Below are 17,666 nucleotides of genomic sequence, written 5' to 3' on the forward strand. Positions count from 1 at the left end.
GAAATGAGTCTCTGCTTAACCCTTAAGACGTTCTTGGATGGTTGATTAAAATGAGTTTAAACGCAATTTTGTCTTGGTTGCATGTTGCTATTCCCCATAAGGCAAAATCCATATCCTAAACCTTGCTTATACAATTTCATTAGTTCCGACCTACCTCCGAGCACATTGAACTTTTTAGCGAGAAGCGAGAAAATCAAAATAACTAGCCAAATTTAGCCGTCATTTTAGTATGCTACATTTTTCCTATATTGATCGTACTTTATATGGTACATGAAGACAAAGAAATACACATATGGCACTGTCTTAGATTTTAGATTCTGATAGATTATATTAATTTAATTCGATTTAAAAATGAATCAATAAAATATTCTTATTTCATTTTTAATTGAAGTTTTAAGTATAAATATTTTTTGTGCGTGCACAAATATACGAGCCTTTTGTATACCTAAAGAGCCTAAGCTTATCATTCATCGTCATCTCGGTCTCCAATACAACAATGACTCTACAAAAAGGGTCCGAGTATGAAACATGGATAGAGATGGAGACGAACCATGTTAACATGGCTTAAGCTCCTTAACAAACAAACAAAAGAACAAAATAATAAGACCTAGTTGCACACTTGCAGCCATGGTTAATGGCCTAAGCTCCTTAACAAACAAAAGAACAAGAGAACAAAATAAAGAGCGACTTGAGGAGAAAGACTAGTTGAACACTTGCAGCTAAGCTCCTGACAAACAAAAGAACAATAGAACAAAACAGCAACACTTCGAGAGCAGAAAGACAAGCCATGTCCTTTTTTGACCAACAACAACAACAAGGAATGCAGGTTACAGCCAATCTTAGTCGATTGTGTCGGTCAGTTCACTTTTCCGAGCATTCCGAGCACTTTCTTCCCGTACATGTTCGTCCTAAGCAACGGGACGTGCGGTCTGATTGCAGCCACAAGATTAGCATGAAGAGAAGAACCCTGTTTAACAAACACAAACATTCATGTAATTCAGCAAATCATAACCGTTTATCAAACAGTTTAAGTTTGATACTCACTTTGCAAATCCCAGAATGAGCCAACACTGCTTGAACTGCGTAGTTTCCATATGGGTTAAGCATAATTTGACTGAATCGTTCGTCGTTTATCAACTCATCGATAATTTTCGTCAGATATTCCTCTCCAATAGAAGCACATTTTTCAACAACATTACTGCTATATTTCTGAATCGACAAGTCCGCAAAATGGCCCTCTAAACGTTTCAAGATACCGGATATCACCCAAGGAATTGCAGTAGGATTACGCGCAAGGTCGAATGCAAATTGCACAACATAGTTCCTACATCGTTCCAATGCAAAATCAAGCACTCGGTTTTGAAACATTACTATCACAAAATCAAGCGCTAGTTCCAAAGATCAATCATTGTATATTCAAAGTTCAGAGACTAAATCATGCATAGTCAACGAGTTGAAAAACTAGTTAAAGAACCGAATCACAATGCTGCAAAACAACAGAGAACGGAGTCCATGAACTTTATAAAGATCAAAAGTAGACGCCAAATTGCACAACATAGCTCCTGCATCGTTCCAATGCAAAACCAAGCGCTCGGTTTCGAACAAAATCAAGTGCTAGTTCTAAAGATCAATCATTGTATATTCAAAGTTCAGAGACTAAATCATGCATAGTCAACGAGTTTAAAAAACTAGTTAAAGAACCGAATCACAATGCTGCAAAACAACAGAGAATGGAGTCCATGAACATTATAAAGATCAAAAGTAGACGCCAAATTGCACAACATAGTTCCTGCATCGTCAATGCAAAATCAAGTGCTCGGTTTCGAAACATTACTATCACAAAATCAAGTGCTAGTTCCAAAGATCAATCGTTACATATTAAAGTCAGAGACTAAATCATGCTTAGTCAACGAGTTGAAAAACTAGTTAAAGAACCGAATCACAATGCTGCAAAAACAACATAGAACGGAGTCCACGAACAATATAAAGATCAAAAGTAGAATTACCCGTATTGGTCTTGGGAAAGAAATAAAGCATTACATACAACCGCGGTTAGCAATCGATCTCGTTGTCTATGATCAGAACAAGAAAGGCATTTTTGAAGCACACAGCAACCATGTCGATCAGTGGCAACCTCAGCACAACATTTCGTTGCAGCATCGAAAAGGAACTGCAAAAGAATTCATTGCCAGCATTTCATTTCATCACAAAAATGCTAGTGAAAACGAATCCCCAAAGGAGACCCCTTACCTCAATATATTCAGACACCAAAAACTGCAAGCAATGCTGTGCTACATGGTTACCATTAATGTTTTTCATGAGAATCACTATTCCAGGTTTCAATAAGGAGACAATCATGGAAAACTGCTCTGGGGTTTTAAGGGTCTCAATAAGCTTCTGAACAGCCCGAGTCCTGTAGTTTTGAAACAGATTTTAGACATGAAAATGATGGCTGAACAGAGGTAAAGAGACAAACAGTGATAGAGCATACCCGTGCATATTACACGAAATTCGAATGAGTTCACCGGGTCGGTTAACCTGGTAAAGAATTTGAAGCCGTTGATCCTCATCACAAACTCCAAGGAGCTTCTGTATTAAATAGTTTCCAAAAGGATCTATCATGAGCTCAGAAACATGTTGAATGATTTCATTGAAAATCATGTCGATATCTTCCTTAGTACCCTCACTGAACATCCGTTGCAAGAAGCGACAACCGTGTTGGTCTTTAGCCATGAGATATATTTTACCCGTGGCTTCATCGAGAGAGTTACATTGTAGAGGCGGTATCTCGGTCTTATGTTTCGCATAACTAGACAACATAGCAGATACCCTTAAGTTCTCATGACAGACGCAATCCGTAGCGGTTGAAGGAAAACCGAACTGCCTAAAATAACAACTTTGACAAAGATAGCTGTTTAGGCGCATAAAATATTTTTGTTTCTCGGCATCGACAGATGGAACTTTCATACAATCAACTACATTCAGTCCATGGGTCATAATGGGGATCTTTCTAGGAGAACATTGCTTGAAACTTTTATCCTGGCCGTCTAATGTATCTACATACGGTGTCGAAAAAACATGATTTGATATACCTGAACCCACGTAATTTGCAGTCCCATTGGAGAATCCATCATGTTTAGACTGCTCAAGATTGTGGGAAACTGGATACTCAAAACAACATTTCTTCTTAGGACTTCTCAGAAACCGCAACTTCCCGAATGTAGCGTTACCAAACGATTCGAATTGATTTGAATACTCCTGTTGCTGATTATGAAGATCATGAAGGTACTGGTGCTGCCCTTGCATCATGCAGGAGTTGACAAGCTCTTCTTTTGTACAATTCAAACCCATTTGGCCATGATTCATTTGTTGTGGATGCATAAAATGCATAGGGGATAGGCCACTCGGCAACATTTTCTCGAGATGAGACGATATAGGAAATGGCATCGCAGGCATTTCATGAGTCGATGGCATAACAGGGGAAGGAGTTTCAAATGGCTGAAGGTGACAAGCTTCCCCATTCTTGAGGCCATCAGAAACAGGCCTTGGTGAGATTGATATCTGAGGGCTATGAACTTTCATATGAATATCATAATAGCCATTGTTCAAATGATGTGAAGACCTCAAAGATGGATCAGCAACCACTGGTGCTTCAGAAATGAATGATTGCTTATTCATATAGTTTTCAAATTGATCATTCTTCAACCAAGTTCTCCCCGACCTCTCCGCACCCAAACTTAATTTCTCGACTGCAGATGTCAATGACCGGTGGTCTCTGATCGCCCGGTTACTTTCCCCCATCCGAAATTGACCTGTTGATTGCTGAAGCTCATTCATCATGACCTTTCCGTTCTCCAAAGACGAGCCCTTACAGGAATCTGCAACCATCGAAGTCATTCTCGGATGAACTGATTCCTCAGTACGTCCATTCTCACGAGCAACTATCGGATTCTCACCATAAAGCCTCTCAAGATCAGTTGTCAGTTTACAGTCCATTTTTCTATTTTATACACGAGAGAGCTCTTTAAATGACCTATAATTCCAGAACAGTGGCAAGGCTTAAGAACAGAAACACCAATAAATATCTCACTTCACTCACAAAAAAAACAACGCAATGATACAAAGATCGTAAGAACAATGTCTTTTCACTATCTTTCATCACATCAGATTCATACTCAAATGACATCCTTCCATTGTACAAAAACAAACCAACAAGAACTATCGAAGAATCATCAAGTCCTTCACAAAAATTCAAAAAGAGAAGAGAAAATCAACCCCGGATCATCGATCGACACCTAAAGAACCTCATTAAAACTCAACTCAACCACATTATTAGATATCCAGCTCGAGAATACATGATCAAACGAGGGCAAAATCCAAGAAAATCCCCAAAAAAAACCGTAATCATCACAAAAAGTAGAATCCCCAAAGAGACAATCAATTAAGGGGTAAACAAAAAAAAGATGGATCATAAAGCTAATAAGAACATTACATCATGATGATTATGAAACAAAATCAAGAATCACAGAGATAAACGAGAGAATCGAGACTAACCCAGTTGAGATAATGGAAAGGGAAGCGAGACCCAGGTGAGAAAAGGAAGAATGAGAGTGAAAAAAGGAGATTACAGAAGCAAATAAACAGTGTGTATGAGTGGGAAGAGTGGGAATGAATTGGGAATGTTTCTTATGCTACAACAAACAAATAAGAAGAAGGCAGAAGAGGAGTGGGAAATGGGTGTAGGTAAGGTGAGAAGGAGAGGCGGCGTGAAGAGGAAGAAGAACTAGAAATAGGGAGAGAGAGGGGGAGAGAGGTTGAAGACGGGAGAGAGATTACAGGAAGGGTGGAGAGAATTGGGAAAATATCAAAACCGAATAAAAATCGAAATCGGAACTACTTTCAAATTTTAAAAACTAAATCAAAAGGGAAAATGAATTGAATCAAAAGGATTAGCTATTTACACAAACATGCATGGATTTGGAGTGTTACGTTTTTCATTCATTCTCTCTCTCTCTCTCTCTCTCTCTCTCTCTCTCTCTCTCTCTCTCTCTCTATGTCTCTCTCTCTCTCTCTCTCTCTCTCTCTCTCTCTCTCTCTCTCTCTCTCTCTCTCTCTCTCTCTCTCTCTCTCTCTCTCTCTCTCTCTCTCTCTCTCTCTCTCTCTCTCTCTCTCTCTCTCTCTCTCTCTCTCTCTCTCTCTCTCTCTCTCTCTCTCTCTCTCTCTCTCTCTCTCTCTCTCTCTCTCTCTCTCTCTCTCTCTCTCTCTCTCTCTCTCTCTCTCTCTCTCTCTCTCTCTCTCTCTCTCTCTCTCTCTCTCTCTCTCTCTCTCTCTCTCTCTCTCTCTCTCTCTCTCTCTCTCTCTCTCTCTCTCTCTCTCTCTCTCTCTCTCTCTCTCTCTCTCTCTCTCTCTCTCTCTCTCTCTCTCTCTCTCTCTCTCTCTCTCTCTCTCTCTCTCTCTCTCTCTCTCTCTCTCTCTCTCTCTCTCTCTCTCTCTCTCTCTCTCTCTCTCTCTCTCTCTCTCTCTCTCTCTCTCTCTCTCTCTCTCTCTCTCTCTCTCTCTCTCTCTCTCTCTCTCTCTCTCTCTCTCTCTCTCTCTCTCTCTCTCTCTCTCTCTCTCTCTCTCTCTCTCTCTCTCTCTCTCTCTCTCTCTCTCTCTCTCTCTCTCTCTCTCTCTCTCTCTCTCTCTCTCTCTCTCTCTCTCTCTCTCTCTCTCTCTGCTTACTTTTTCCTCTTTTTATTTTTTAATTCACTTCTACTCACCAACTTCCAAATGCTTCTTGGAATCTTCAAATATATTATTTTAATTTTTTAAATATTGGAAAATATTTTTTATATCTTAATTTAAAAAATAAAAAAAATTGATATGGAATGCCTTTTTAAAATTTAGAAATATTGGAAACAAAATTAAAATTAAAGATTTTTATTTAATATGAAAACCAGAGATTAAATAAAAATTGGGATGAAAACAAAATAAAAGGAGAAAAGGAAGGGAACGGTTAAAGAAAATTAGGAATATTAAAAATTAAAAAGAAAATAGGAAAAATATATATATATATATATATTTTAAAATTAAATTTAAAAAAGGACGCACTTTTCGCAGCTATCGAAACTGATGTTTATTTTGGTTACCTGTGTACCTTTTCTTCTGTATCCTCACTTTTCCAGCCGTTCCATTCCCTCCATTTTTTTATTATTATTATTATTATATATATATATATATATATATATATAGTTTTTATAGTTTTGAATATTTCAAAAACATTTCTTTTGCTTCAAAATTTTTATTTTAGTATTTTTATTTGGTAACTGACCTTTTTTTAATTTTTAATTTATTTATTTATTTATTTATTTATTATGTTTCTAGGTTTTATTTTCGTTTTAATTAATTAATTAATTATCACTAGTTTGCATCATTCTTAATAATTTAAACAAATGGTCAACCTCATTAAAAATAAAATATTAAATGTCAAAGACAAAAAATATATAATAAAGATTAAAAATGAAATGTCAAAGATAAAAGTATTAAATTCTTAAACCTAGGATTAAATAGGAATTAAACCCAAAAATTAATGTAACTTCGATCCTCTTAGTTTATGTATAGACAAAAAGAACAATGGGTATAACAATTTTTTTTTAACGAGAAACAAGAAAATCGAGAAGACAGAAAAAAAAACGAGTTAAACTCCCATACGAACGGATCGATCCTCTTGTTTTATCTGATGTTAGGCCGAGCAAGTTAGAGAGGAAAATAACATAGTCAAAAACAACAATGTTAACCTCCCATACGAACGGATCGATCCTCTTGTTTTATCTGATATTAGGCCGAGCAAGTTAGAAAGGAAAATAACATAGTCAAAAACAACAATGAACATGTTACATTCTTCAACGAGAAACAAGAAAATCGAGAGGACAGAGAAAAAAAAGCGAGTTGATCTCCTATATGATCAGGTCACTTTCCACTTGTTATTGCGGAGCAAAAGATAGAATTGCAATGAACGATACAATTACTAGCGATTTCGACTTCATACAAGGTTGAAGATGCAAGATATCGAACCTCGTACATGAAAATCCACTCCACTGAAGAAGAAATATGTTTCTATGAATCTACAAAAATAAAGAAGAAAAAATGGCCTTTGTTTGGCCATTCACCATCATAAGCTTCTATTTCTCATCTACCTCTCATCAATTATTACTCTCTTCCTCTCAACTACTACTAATTTCATCAATACCCATAGCCTGAATTGTCCATGGGATTCCCAGCAGCAACTGGTTCAGGCTCCTTGATCTCCACCACCACACAATCCGACATTAAGAATGTCTTTGCCACTGAAGCTGCATGCTCTAAGCAGCATCTAACCACCTGATATCACACACCCGACTTCAGATATCGCAGTAATATGTACGACTCGACACTCAATACTTGAGTTTTGTGTCATATCGAATAACTGATATCATTTCTGCTAAGTATTTTTCAGAAGCTACAGCTCTTTCGAACTATTACTACTACTACGACGACGACGACGCAACGAAGAATGAGCTCTTGGGGTTAGTTAGTTACCTTAGTTGGATCGATAATTCCAGCGGCCATCAAGTCTTCATACTGCCCAGTTGCAGCATTGTATCCATATCTGTAATTGTCACTGGATAACACCTGATACAGAAACAGACGTCTTACACTATAATGCAACCACAATGAGGAACAAACATTGAATGAGTGATCGTATTATATACCTTCTCGCTAACAACGCTACCGTTCACACCAGCGTTCTTCGCGATCAGCTTGAGCGGATAGCTTAATGCTCTCTTAACAATGTCTGCACCAACCTGGCATTAAACCAATGGAACTTTAGAACCAAAAGCAACTGTAGAGCACATAGGGTAACAGTAAGTCTCACCAACTCTAGGTTTTAAAATGGGGATCTCACATTAAAACGAAGCGAATTTCCAAGACAGTTTAGTTTAGCTTACCTTCTCTTCCTCGTTTTCGAAGGACTCCTTGATAGCATCCACCTTTGATGCAAGTCTAAGGAGGGTGCAACCACCCCCAACAACAATACCTTCCTCAACAGCTGCCTGCAAAGTAATGATCGTTCACGGTCACGACTGTTTCTACAAAAAAAATTAGCAGGGGATCTAAGCAGACAGGATATTAAACAGTACCTTCGTGGCATTGAGAGCGTCTTCGACCCTCAGTTTCTTTTCTTTGAGTTCTGTCTCGGTTTGTGCTCCGACCTTCAGGAATTACCCCAAAATGTCACAAACATGTACAAAATCACATTTAGTCAAACAAGCTGATATACTGCAGAAATTTACCTGTATGACCGCTACACCACCAGAAAGCTTAGCAATTCTCTCGTTAAGTTTTTCTTTCTCATAGTCTTGTTCTGCAGCCTACATGAACATGGCCAAATCAATACCCAGTTTTTGCTGTCCAAGCAAGAGTTATGATCATTATTACTATCACTACCTCAATCAGAGTTTTGATCTGTGCAACACGCTTAGAAACTGCATCTTGAGTGCTACCATCACCAACAATTGTTGTGGTGTCTTTGGTAAGCACTACCTTGGATGCAGTTCCAAGTACCTCCTTTCCAACTTTGTCCAAGGAAAGCCCTACCTCCTCTCTGATAACCGTGCCTGGATCACCAAAATATACTCATTTCATTTTAGCAGAATTCGGAAGGAACTGAATGACGGGTCATGAAGCAAAGAAATTGGATTATTCAAATGAGTCGGGGGAATACCTCCAGTAAGAATGGCAATGTCGTCGAGGTACTGGCTCTTGCGCTCACCAAATCCGGGAGCTTTAAGTGCAGCGATCTTCAAAGAACCTCTCAGTTTATTTACAACTAGAGTAGCCAGTGCTTCTTGTTCAATATCCTCTGCCATTATCACAACAGGGTAGCCACCTCTAATAGCCTCCTCAAGGATGTTAATGAGATCCCTAGCATTAGTGATCTTCTTGTCAACAAGAAGCAGCTGTACGATTCCGAGTACGAAAGGTTAGACACCTCAAATGTATGGCCAATTTCCAGAATATGATAAGATGGAACATTGCATATACCTTGCAGTTCTCGTATTCCACAGCCATTTTCTCGCTGTCGGTAACAAAATAGGGAGAGATATAACCCCTGTCGAACTGCATTCCTTCCACGACATAGAGACTGTTATCGGCACTTCTTCCCTCTTCGAGAGTCACCACACCCTTTCGTCCAACCTTGCTCATGGCTTCAGCTATCATGTTACCCACTTCATAGTTATTTCCAGCACTAACTGCAGCAACATCAGCCAGCTCGCTGTCTTCAACCTACAATAACATTACATCTTAACAAACAGTTCATCCAACCACTAAATAGCAGCAGCACCATTAAACCAAACAATTTTACCTCTTTCGACATTTGTTTCAGCTCGGAGACCAAGGATTTGGCTGTTTTTTCAATGCCCCTAGTGATAAGAACAGGGTTAGCTCCAGCTGCTACAACCTAAAACATGTTCAGCTCAGTTAGTAAACATTCAGTGAGGACGCATAAACGTCGCACTACTCTCTATCTGATACCTTGACACCTTCAGCAATAAGACCCTGAGCCAAAACAACTGAAGTGGTAGTTCCATCACCAGCTAAATCGTTGGTCTTTGCAGCAGCTTGTCTGACTAGCTTAGCACCAATGTTCTCAACTGGATCCTCCAATTCAACCTAGTCAACAGAAGCAAATTCGACGAGGACAAGTTACTATCAGTAGCCAAAGAAGATTTGAATTTGAATTCGGATCCGGGAATGAGATACCTCTTTTGCAACAGTTACACCATCATTAACAATTTTTGGGGAGCCATACTTGCTTTCCAGAACCACATTTCTTCCTTTTGGACCAAGTGTAACTCCCACCAAGTCAGCAAGTTTGTTCACGCCGGTCTGAAACAACGAGACGCCTTGTTACAAGAACTATAATAGCTCCATTGCAAGTAAATTTGACGACAAACAAGAGCTCACCTGTAATTTCTTAATAGCCGAGCCATCCTGGTTGAAGTGCAGCTCCTTTGCCATTGCAGAGATCTTTGACGAACGGGTTCTTCTTAGAACTACGCTTTGTCTTCTTGGGAGAGTAAATAAAGAAATGGCAGTGCGAGAAGTCAACTTATCAGAAGATGCCATAAGCTTTTTATCCATTACACGGCTGCTAGGCGCAGCAAGGGTACCGATTGAAGACATGGATGTGAAAGCGGAAGCCATTTACCCTCTTTGAACTGAAACAGAAAGTGATTGGCCTCATTCCTTCGTTCAAATTGAAAAAAATTCATAGCAACAATTGCAAACAGCCAGCAAAACCCAGAAACGAAATGACATAAGCAAATTCATCAACATTGGAATTGACGATTGACAGACAATTATCAGACAACAATGCAAACACAAAAACGTCGGATAATCAAGAACACGATAGAAATGAATCAGCAAGCATAAAATGAATCGAGCTACAACAAATCCACACAAGATGAGGGGAATAAAACCCCAAAATCGAAAACCCATGTAGGAAATCTTGAATTAATCAAAACCCATAAATGAAATGACATAAACAAATTCATCAAGACATGAATTGTAAAGACACGATGCAGAAAGAAGAACCAGCTAGAAATGCAAACATGAACCATTACTGATTGGAAAGCCCAACAAAGCGAAAAAAGAGAGAGAAAGAGAAGGAAACATACAAGAAAACGGCGGAGGGTCAGAGGGGTTTTAGGGTTTAGAGGAAGAAGGATTGGTTCGGATAAGAGGGCGAGGGCGAGGGCGATGAGCGAGCGCTGTGAGCGTGGCAAAACTGCTCTAATCCACGGTACAAAATGCGGGATTGGAATAAAAAAAGAGTAGTAGGTTTCTTTATAGCGAATTCCCGATGGATGGATAGGAAAATGAGAGCAAAACGGACCCCATGAAGCTTGTAGGCTCCCGAAGCTTCCAGCAATTGTTGGCCGTTGGATTTGGCTCCCCCTCCATGACAACCCTCTGCGTTTGTCCTGCTTTGGAACACTCTAGAACCTTTGCTCTTTTCCCATTTTCTATTCTTTTCTTATTTTCTTATATCTTTCCGTATAATTTATTGTTTTTAAAATTATTTTAAAATATATATGAAAAATTATAAAAAAATTAATCTCCGAAAATATATATGAAAAATTATATAAAAAAAAAAAATTGAAGTAAAATATTTAATATTCGAAAAATGATGACTACAAAAAAGTGTCTTACTTTAAATTAAATATTTTTCCAAAAGAATTAAATAAATATATTCGTTAAAGAAAACGAAAAATACGTCGTAACTTTTTTTATAATAATTTTAAGGAGCCTTTTTAAAAAACTAATTAAACAATGCTGCACGTGTTAGTGACACGTGCGAAACACTAAGCTACATCTCAATATCTTCACTTTATTCTCTTTGAAAAATGGGATAGATTTTGAAGGGCATGAAAGTAATTTGAAAGCAAGTTTAAAATATTTATATTCATATCTCAATTTTAAACTAAGTCTTAATATATAATAATATTTAAACACAATGTTTTTAAGTATTTATTATACATATTTTCTATATATTAAAGTTTTTATTAACATTTGAGATATAAAATTTGATTTATTCTTATTTCCATTTGAGATATAAATTTTGTATTACAAGCTGAAAATGTATTAAAAGTAAAACATTAATTCCATATCTAATTTTTTTTTAAAAAAACTAATTATAGTTTCAGACTTAATTTTCCTTTCTCCCAGTCCCATCCCCTGCAGGTAAGGAGGATGCTACTACAACCTCATCACTTGGTTCCAGTAACGGCTCCAACGAGTCGACGATGTCTCGCATCAGCGGCCTCGCTTTCGGGTTCTTGTTCAGGCAATGGTAAGCCAGCATTGCTGCTTTGTGAAATCCTTTGACTGGATATTCTCCTCCAAGCCTCGGATCGACGATGTTCATCAGCTTCTTCTTCTGTTTCATGAGAGGAAGAGCCCAATCGGTAAGGTTTTGCTCTCGAGCTGGCCGTAGTTTGTCCAGAGACTTCCTTCCCGAGAGTAGTTCGAGAAGAACAACTCCAAAGCTATAAACGTCGCTTCGAGGGGTTAGATGTCCTGAGGAGAAAAAGATACCAGACTTAATGTGATGCCCGGCAGAAAACAAAGGTAAAGGCAAAGAAAGAACTCGTGCCTGTCAATATATACTCCGGTGCAGCGTATCCATATGTTCCCATTATACGAGTTGAGACGTGAGATTTGTCACCAACCGGTCCATCTTTCGCGAGACCGAAGTCCGAAAGCTTTGGATTATAGTCCTGGTGTTGAACCAAAGTGATCGGTCAGTATTCAAACCGAACCATTCGTGATAGGGAGAGTGAGCTAAAATCTTCTTAAATGTACACGAAGGCAATAATAAACCAACCGAATCGAGCAGAATGTTCGACGTCTTAAAATCACGATAGATGACGGGCTTTTCAGCTTCGTGTAGAAATGCCAGTCCTTTTGCTGCACCATAGGCAATTTTCATTCTGATGGTCCAAGGCAAAGGAAGCAGCACTCCTGCAGTCATGGAAAGTCAACATAACATACTACCGACCGACGATTCATCGATAGAACGGTCGAAATAGTACAAAATTCGATCATCGTCAAACCATCCAACAATTTTAAACCATATACACAATTTAAAACCATTCGTAGTCTCATCATGATCATCGTCAAACACGTAAGGTTTGTTTTCTCATCACGATAACGACATCCCACCTAAATCCTGCAGGCTCTAATGTCTTATTTTCTGTTTGTACTTCATTTATGTTTATTGATACATGTCGATGCTTCATAATTAAAATCAACGTACTTATGGTATATCGAACAAAAGCATAATTGTAACAGTCGAAGTCCACCGCTAGCAGATATTGTCCGCTTTGGCCCGTTACATATTGTTATTAGGCTCATCGTTTTAAAACGTGCCTACTAGGGAGAGATTTTCACACTCTTATAACGAATGTTTTGTTGCCCTCTCCAACCGATGTGGGATCTCACAATCCACCACTTTGGGACCCAACGTCCTCATTGGCACACTGTCCGGTGTCTAGCTCTAATACCACTTGTAACAATCCAAGTCCACCGTTAGCACATAACTGGCAAACACGTTTTAAAACCATGAGGCTAACAACAATATGTAGCGAGCCAAAGTGGACAGTATTTGCTCGCGGTGAGGTTGGGCTATTACAACAATCCCAATAAAGAAGTTAAGGCTGACAAAGAAAAACTCGGGATTTAGAAAGCTGCTTACTTGAAAACAGATTGTTTTCCACGCTCCCTCGAGCCATGTACTCATAAACGAGCACCCGATGCTCGTCTTCGCAACAATATCCAATCAACTTAACCAAATTAGGATGAGAAAGCTGCCCCAGAAATATGACTTCTGCCTAAAAAACAGTAGTTCTCTTAATTAGAGACAGTATATATAATAATCAAACACAAAAGAACGAAGAACAGAACATTACCAGCCATTCCCTGTGGCCTTGATAACTATTAAATCCATCATGAACCTTAACAGCAACTGGAAGAGAAACAATTCCTTCTCTCAAATCCTCTGTAATGAAACCTTTATAAACACTTCCAAATCCTCCTCCGCCTAACACGCGATCCTGTCTAAATTTCCCCGTGATTAACTTCAGCTCGTCGAACGTAAACGCAATCAGCGGATTCGTGGCTGAATTACGTCGCAAATCTTCTACTTCTTTGGGGTTAGAGGGCAGCTCAAGCTTGTGTCCGTTGTCCCCTTGATAAGGCCATGTGCTATCAACTTTAGGAGACTCTGAAGAACATCATGAGAGAATGAACAAGCCAAACACCAAAAGGTTTGATTTGGATGACCCAAAAGAAGATATTACAAAGCAAAGCCAAGATTTACTCATATGATGAACAGAACAATAGGGATCGTGATGAACACTATTATACTATTTGCAAATCAACCCACTAAGAAACAGAGGTTTATGAGTGGATAAACAGAGTTTTCCTCCCATTACATGTTTTTGGCAGATCAAAGCAGATAAACTATCAGATTTCTTCACATATTTCTTCAGATTTTGCTAAAATTGGCTTAAGCAATCAAAACCCAGAAACAATTAGCAGAAACTACAATCATCCAGAAGGTATGATAGCTAAGAGAAGCCCTGCAACAGACAGACTATAGATACTCAAAACAAACAGGGGAAGAAAACAGAGTATCATCGCCATGATCGAAGAAAAGAAATGAACAAAATAGCATAAAAAACCACTAGTTCGTAACAGAGTATCATAATCAGAATGGCACGAATCATCGCCATGATAGAAGGAAATGAACAAAATAGCATCAAAACCCACTAGTTCATAACAGAGTTTCATCATCAGAATGGCAAAATCATCGCCATGATCGAAGAGAGGAACTGAACAAAATAGCATCAAAACCCACGAGTTCGTACCTGATTTTGCGTTAGAAGATACCCTATTAGCCGTAGGTTCCCATCGATACCAGCAATTTCCCATTGAATCAAACCCAAAATGATGAACAAAGAAACCCAAAAACTCCAGTTCTTCAACAACCCATCATCGCCAAAACAAACCAACCAAGAATCAAAGAAAGCAAACCAGAAATCGAAAGGAAAGAAGAAGAAAATGATAGAAATGGCTTGAAACGGAAGCAAAGAAAAAGAGGGAAACCGCGATTTGTTCTTGGTGAGAAATGAAGAGAACGAAAGGGAAAGAACAAAGAGTAAGTAATACTTCTTCCTCCTCTTCTTCTTCTTCTTGATGGTAATGATGTGGGGTTGTTGGGTTCTTGGCTATGGCGGAAAAACAAAACGGACCCACAAAAAAATTTCAAAAGGGTTCTTCGATTTTGTACTGTTCTGATTCAGAAAAGCTGTATTTCACAATTCCATCATCATCGCCATCATAACTATCCGCCAGGGCGTTCTTATTCTTAGTGCGCATGTCCGTAGTGCCCCCACCAATCCCCCTTTCCTCGTCACGCACTCTTTTTTATTTATTCTTCTTCTTCTTCTTCTTCCCATTTCCATTCTCAATTCTCAACCACTTTACCCAACTTCAAAGTATACTAAAGAAACGGCGTAAACCTCTGAAAATACTCGAACCCAATTGGAAAATACTAATGATTTGGGAGGTGGGTGTGTTTGTTTTTCAAATTTCCAGTCAAAAAATGGTCAGCGAAGTGAAGAGAAACACCAAATTTGTTGTGTTCTTTAATTTTGTGGATTAATCATCTTGTTAATGGATTTTTTATTTTTATTTTTGGTATTGAATTGAATGGCTGAAAAGGGCGGCATTAACGCGTTGGGATACAGAAAAAGAAAAATAGTGAAGAAATAAATGAAGAGAAGATGGATGTGGATGCTTATAGCGCAAGAATAGGGTCTTCACTGTCGTGTTGTTGGATTTTGATGAAGCTTTCTGTGCATGAATGCATGGAGGGTAAAGTCGGTGGAATTTTAAGTATTATCCTTTTTTTTTTCTTCTTTTCAATTTCATTTATTTTGTTAAATAAATATCCGTTCACATCTCGCCCTCCTCTCGAACTTTTAAATTTGTTATAATTTAGTCTATAAATTTAGTGACGCCTATTGCCACGAAATGATGGATCGAAATGAGTTCTAAAGTTCAAACCGTCGTAACTTTATTTCTTAACAATTTGAGTTACATTTAATGATATACTTGACTACCTCTTGAGTTTCATTGGCTTGTCGGTGCACTCAACTCATCTCGGCTCGACTCGAGGCAAGCTTTCGACCCAATAATTTATTTATTTGGGCCAATCTTAATTTGAACCACGTATAATTTCACTTTTGCCCCTCAAACATAGGAGGAGTATCGATAGCAACTTTAAAAATTTTTAAAGAATAAGAACAAAATTGATATCTAATTCTAAGTGGTCGATACTCATTACGTTGGATTTGTGTTCATCTTGCACTTTTGTAGTTGTAGACTTGTTTGTTTCCCAAGAAAATTCGGGAAAGTGAATGGAAACGATCACAACTTGGACCTTGATATTAATGGGCGCCACTAAAATCTAATTTACCCAAACCTTTATTTTTTTTTACTTGGTGGGTAACTTTTTACACTATGCAATTTTATATGGAGTTCTCGTGAGGTAAAAAAGTAAAAAAAAATTTAGTCATTGAAATTCGAGGTCGGTAATATTTAGATCCATGAATTCTCGGACTCAGACAATTTAGGTCGATAGTATTTTAGTCCCTCTATTCAAAATTTCATAGTTACTAATGAGTGGTTGACGAGATATTTATTATTTTATTAAAAATATATTTTGAATTTTTTTAAATATGAAAAAAATCAAAATATATTTTTAATTTTTTCTTCTCCTCCTCCTCCAATCGTTCTTCTTTGTCCATGACCACTTATGACGACAAGCCAACAACTTTTGAACGACGACAACGATTACAACTCGCACAAATTTTCAACTCATACAACCTCTCCCCCTCTCGATTGTCAGTGATTAACTGATATTCATCATTTGAACCGGTTCAGAGGTTCAATTTTTCGAAGTCACGAATTTAAAAAAAAATATTAATTAGTAATTTTTTTAAAGTATGGATACTAAATTGTAATTTTAATGTTTTTTGTTTTAGCAAATGTAATTGTTATAAAATATTCAAATTTTGAGAATTTGATGAAAATCAAACTTTTAAAGTATAATCATTTCTAAAATTTTAAATTTTAAATTTAAATATGTTTAACGGTAATAAGAATTTTAAAAATTTTAAATTTAAAATAATAATTTTCAAAATCTAAAAAATAACCATTTCCATATATTCACTCAAATAAATGCTTACGTTAGCTCTTTTAATACAAAATTTTAAAAGTCAAATTTATATATTTAATAAATAAATAAAGACAAAACTGTAGCAAAATCAATATAATTAATTATAATAATACTAAAAATCTAAAAAAAGGACCGTAAATGTTTTTTTTGGTGACTTTTTTAGTTGAAAAAACAATAAAATTTATTAATTAAAAAAAATCCTAATATTACCTTATAATTTAAAGTAAACAAAAATAAGAATTATACAGCCCCATAATTAATAAAAAAAAACCCATATCAATTTATACAAAATTCAAAATTTATTTTATTTTATTAATTCAGCAAATAAATTTATACATATGATAAATATTTAAATATTATTTTCTTGGTTTATTTTAATATATATAAGCGCATCTTTAAATATTATTTTCAGTCTCATCAACATGTCAGACCACTACTGAATCCTTCCATCCTACCTGAATTTCGTCCTCAAAATTGATCTAATTGGACATCTTATAAGCGCATCTTTCTTCAGAGAAACAAATCGCTCGTTCAAAATCTGTCACTTCAGTTGCGTAACAAGGCGCTCACACGATTACAAGTCTGCTCACATCCTCTTTGATGACGACACTAGCGTATAGTTTGGTATTTTTGAAAATTTAGAATGTGTAGGGGGGTATGGTTGCAAATAAATTTTAACATTTTTTTTAATTCAAATTTTGGCCCATAATTTTGGAATAATTGCAAGATTTGGCCCAAATTCAAACACGATCTAAGATGGTCTCCTTCTCAAGTCAAGCAACTAGTTAGCGACCAAAGAAGGCAGAAGAAGATTCCGAAGCCTTAATGGCTAAGGTTC

General features: G+C 37.2%; 3 protein-coding genes across 5 annotated transcripts; all 3 read right to left on the bottom strand.

Moving 5' to 3' along the window:
- Positions 1-447: 447 nt before the first annotated feature.
- On the bottom strand, positions 448-4,906 carry LOC111466416 (pumilio homolog 12-like). Of its 2 annotated transcripts, XM_023111061.1 has the most exons (6): positions 4,555-4,906; positions 2,492-4,033; positions 2,251-2,413; positions 2,007-2,170; positions 1,045-1,324; positions 448-967 (listed from the first exon to the last, which is right to left on the bottom strand). In XM_023111061.1, exons 2-6 carry the CDS (start codon positions 3,994-3,996, stop codon positions 857-859), a joined length of 2,223 nt encoding a protein of 740 aa, XP_022966829.1. In that variant the 5' UTR covers positions 3,997-4,033; positions 4,555-4,906; the 3' UTR covers positions 448-856. The 2 variants fall into 2 exon arrangements, with proteins under 2 accessions (XP_022966829.1, XP_022966836.1); XM_023111068.1 differs by lacking the exons at positions 448-967; positions 1,045-1,324 and adding an exon at positions 1,741-1,789.
- Positions 4,907-6,940: 2,034 nt separating this feature from the next.
- On the bottom strand, positions 6,941-10,933 carry LOC111466600 (ruBisCO large subunit-binding protein subunit beta, chloroplastic). Of its 2 annotated transcripts, none has more exons than XM_023111339.1 (14): positions 10,697-10,933; positions 9,988-10,241; positions 9,784-9,909; positions 9,556-9,693; positions 9,386-9,481; positions 9,064-9,306; positions 8,744-8,978; positions 8,467-8,636; positions 8,313-8,390; positions 8,160-8,231; positions 7,968-8,072; positions 7,731-7,823; positions 7,558-7,650; positions 6,941-7,359 (listed from the first exon to the last, which is right to left on the bottom strand). In XM_023111339.1, exons 2-14 carry the CDS (start codon positions 10,225-10,227, stop codon positions 7,222-7,224), a joined length of 1,827 nt encoding a protein of 608 aa, XP_022967107.1. In that variant the 5' UTR covers positions 10,228-10,241; positions 10,697-10,933; the 3' UTR covers positions 6,941-7,221. The 2 variants fall into 2 exon arrangements, with proteins under 2 accessions (XP_022967107.1, XP_022967099.1); XM_023111331.1 differs by having other exon boundaries at positions 10,701-10,931.
- A 746-nt stretch (positions 10,934-11,679) lies between these two features.
- Positions 11,680-15,175, bottom strand: LOC111467074 (probable serine/threonine-protein kinase PBL16). Its single transcript, XM_023111868.1, has 6 exons — positions 14,454-15,175; positions 13,494-13,807; positions 13,280-13,415; positions 12,410-12,546; positions 12,179-12,302; positions 11,680-12,102 (listed from the first exon to the last, which is right to left on the bottom strand). Exons 1-6 carry the CDS (start codon positions 14,515-14,517, stop codon positions 11,732-11,734), a joined length of 1,146 nt encoding a protein of 381 aa, XP_022967636.1. The 5' UTR covers positions 14,518-15,175; the 3' UTR covers positions 11,680-11,731.
- Between the last annotated feature and the right edge of the window lie 2,491 nt (positions 15,176-17,666).

Source organism: Cucurbita maxima, unplaced genomic scaffold, assembly GCF_002738345.1.
Source record: "Cucurbita maxima cultivar Rimu unplaced genomic scaffold, Cmax_1.0 Cma_Scf00002, whole genome shotgun sequence".
NCBI classification, from domain to species: Eukaryota; Viridiplantae; Streptophyta; class Magnoliopsida; order Cucurbitales; family Cucurbitaceae; genus Cucurbita; species Cucurbita maxima.

Coding starts and splice junctions, on each gene's coding strand:
- LOC111466416 (XM_023111061.1), bottom strand. CDS start 3,996: ATGGACTGTAAACTGACAACTGATCTTGAGAGGCTTTATGGTGAGAAT. Junction 2,414..2,491: donor ATTTCGTGTAATATGCACGG/GTATGCTCTATC, acceptor TCAAAACTACAG/GACTCGGGCTGTTCAGAAGC. Junction 2,171..2,250: donor TGGTGTCTGAATATATTGAG/GTAAGGGGTCTC, acceptor ATTCTTTTGCAG/TTCCTTTTCGATGCTGCAAC.
- LOC111466600 (XM_023111339.1), bottom strand. CDS start 10,227: ATGGCTTCCGCTTTCACATCCATGTCTTCAATCGGTACCCTTGCTGCG. Junction 9,694..9,783: donor GTGTAACTGTTGCAAAAGAG/GTATCTCATTCC, acceptor TCTGTTGACTAG/GTTGAATTGGAGGATCCAGT. Junction 8,232..8,312: donor GTGGTGTAGCGGTCATACAG/GTAAATTTCTGC, acceptor TAATTCCTGAAG/GTCGGAGCACAAACCGAGAC.
- LOC111467074 (XM_023111868.1), bottom strand. CDS start 14,517: ATGGGAAATTGCTGGTATCGATGGGAACCTACGGCTAATAGGGTATCT. Junction 13,808..14,453: donor ATCTTCTAACGCAAAATCAG/GTACGAACTCGT, acceptor GATGTTCTTCAG/AGTCTCCTAAAGTTGATAGC. Junction 12,547..13,279: donor GGAAAACAATCTGTTTTCAA/GTAAGCAGCTTT, acceptor CCATGACTGCAG/GAGTGCTGCTTCCTTTGCCT.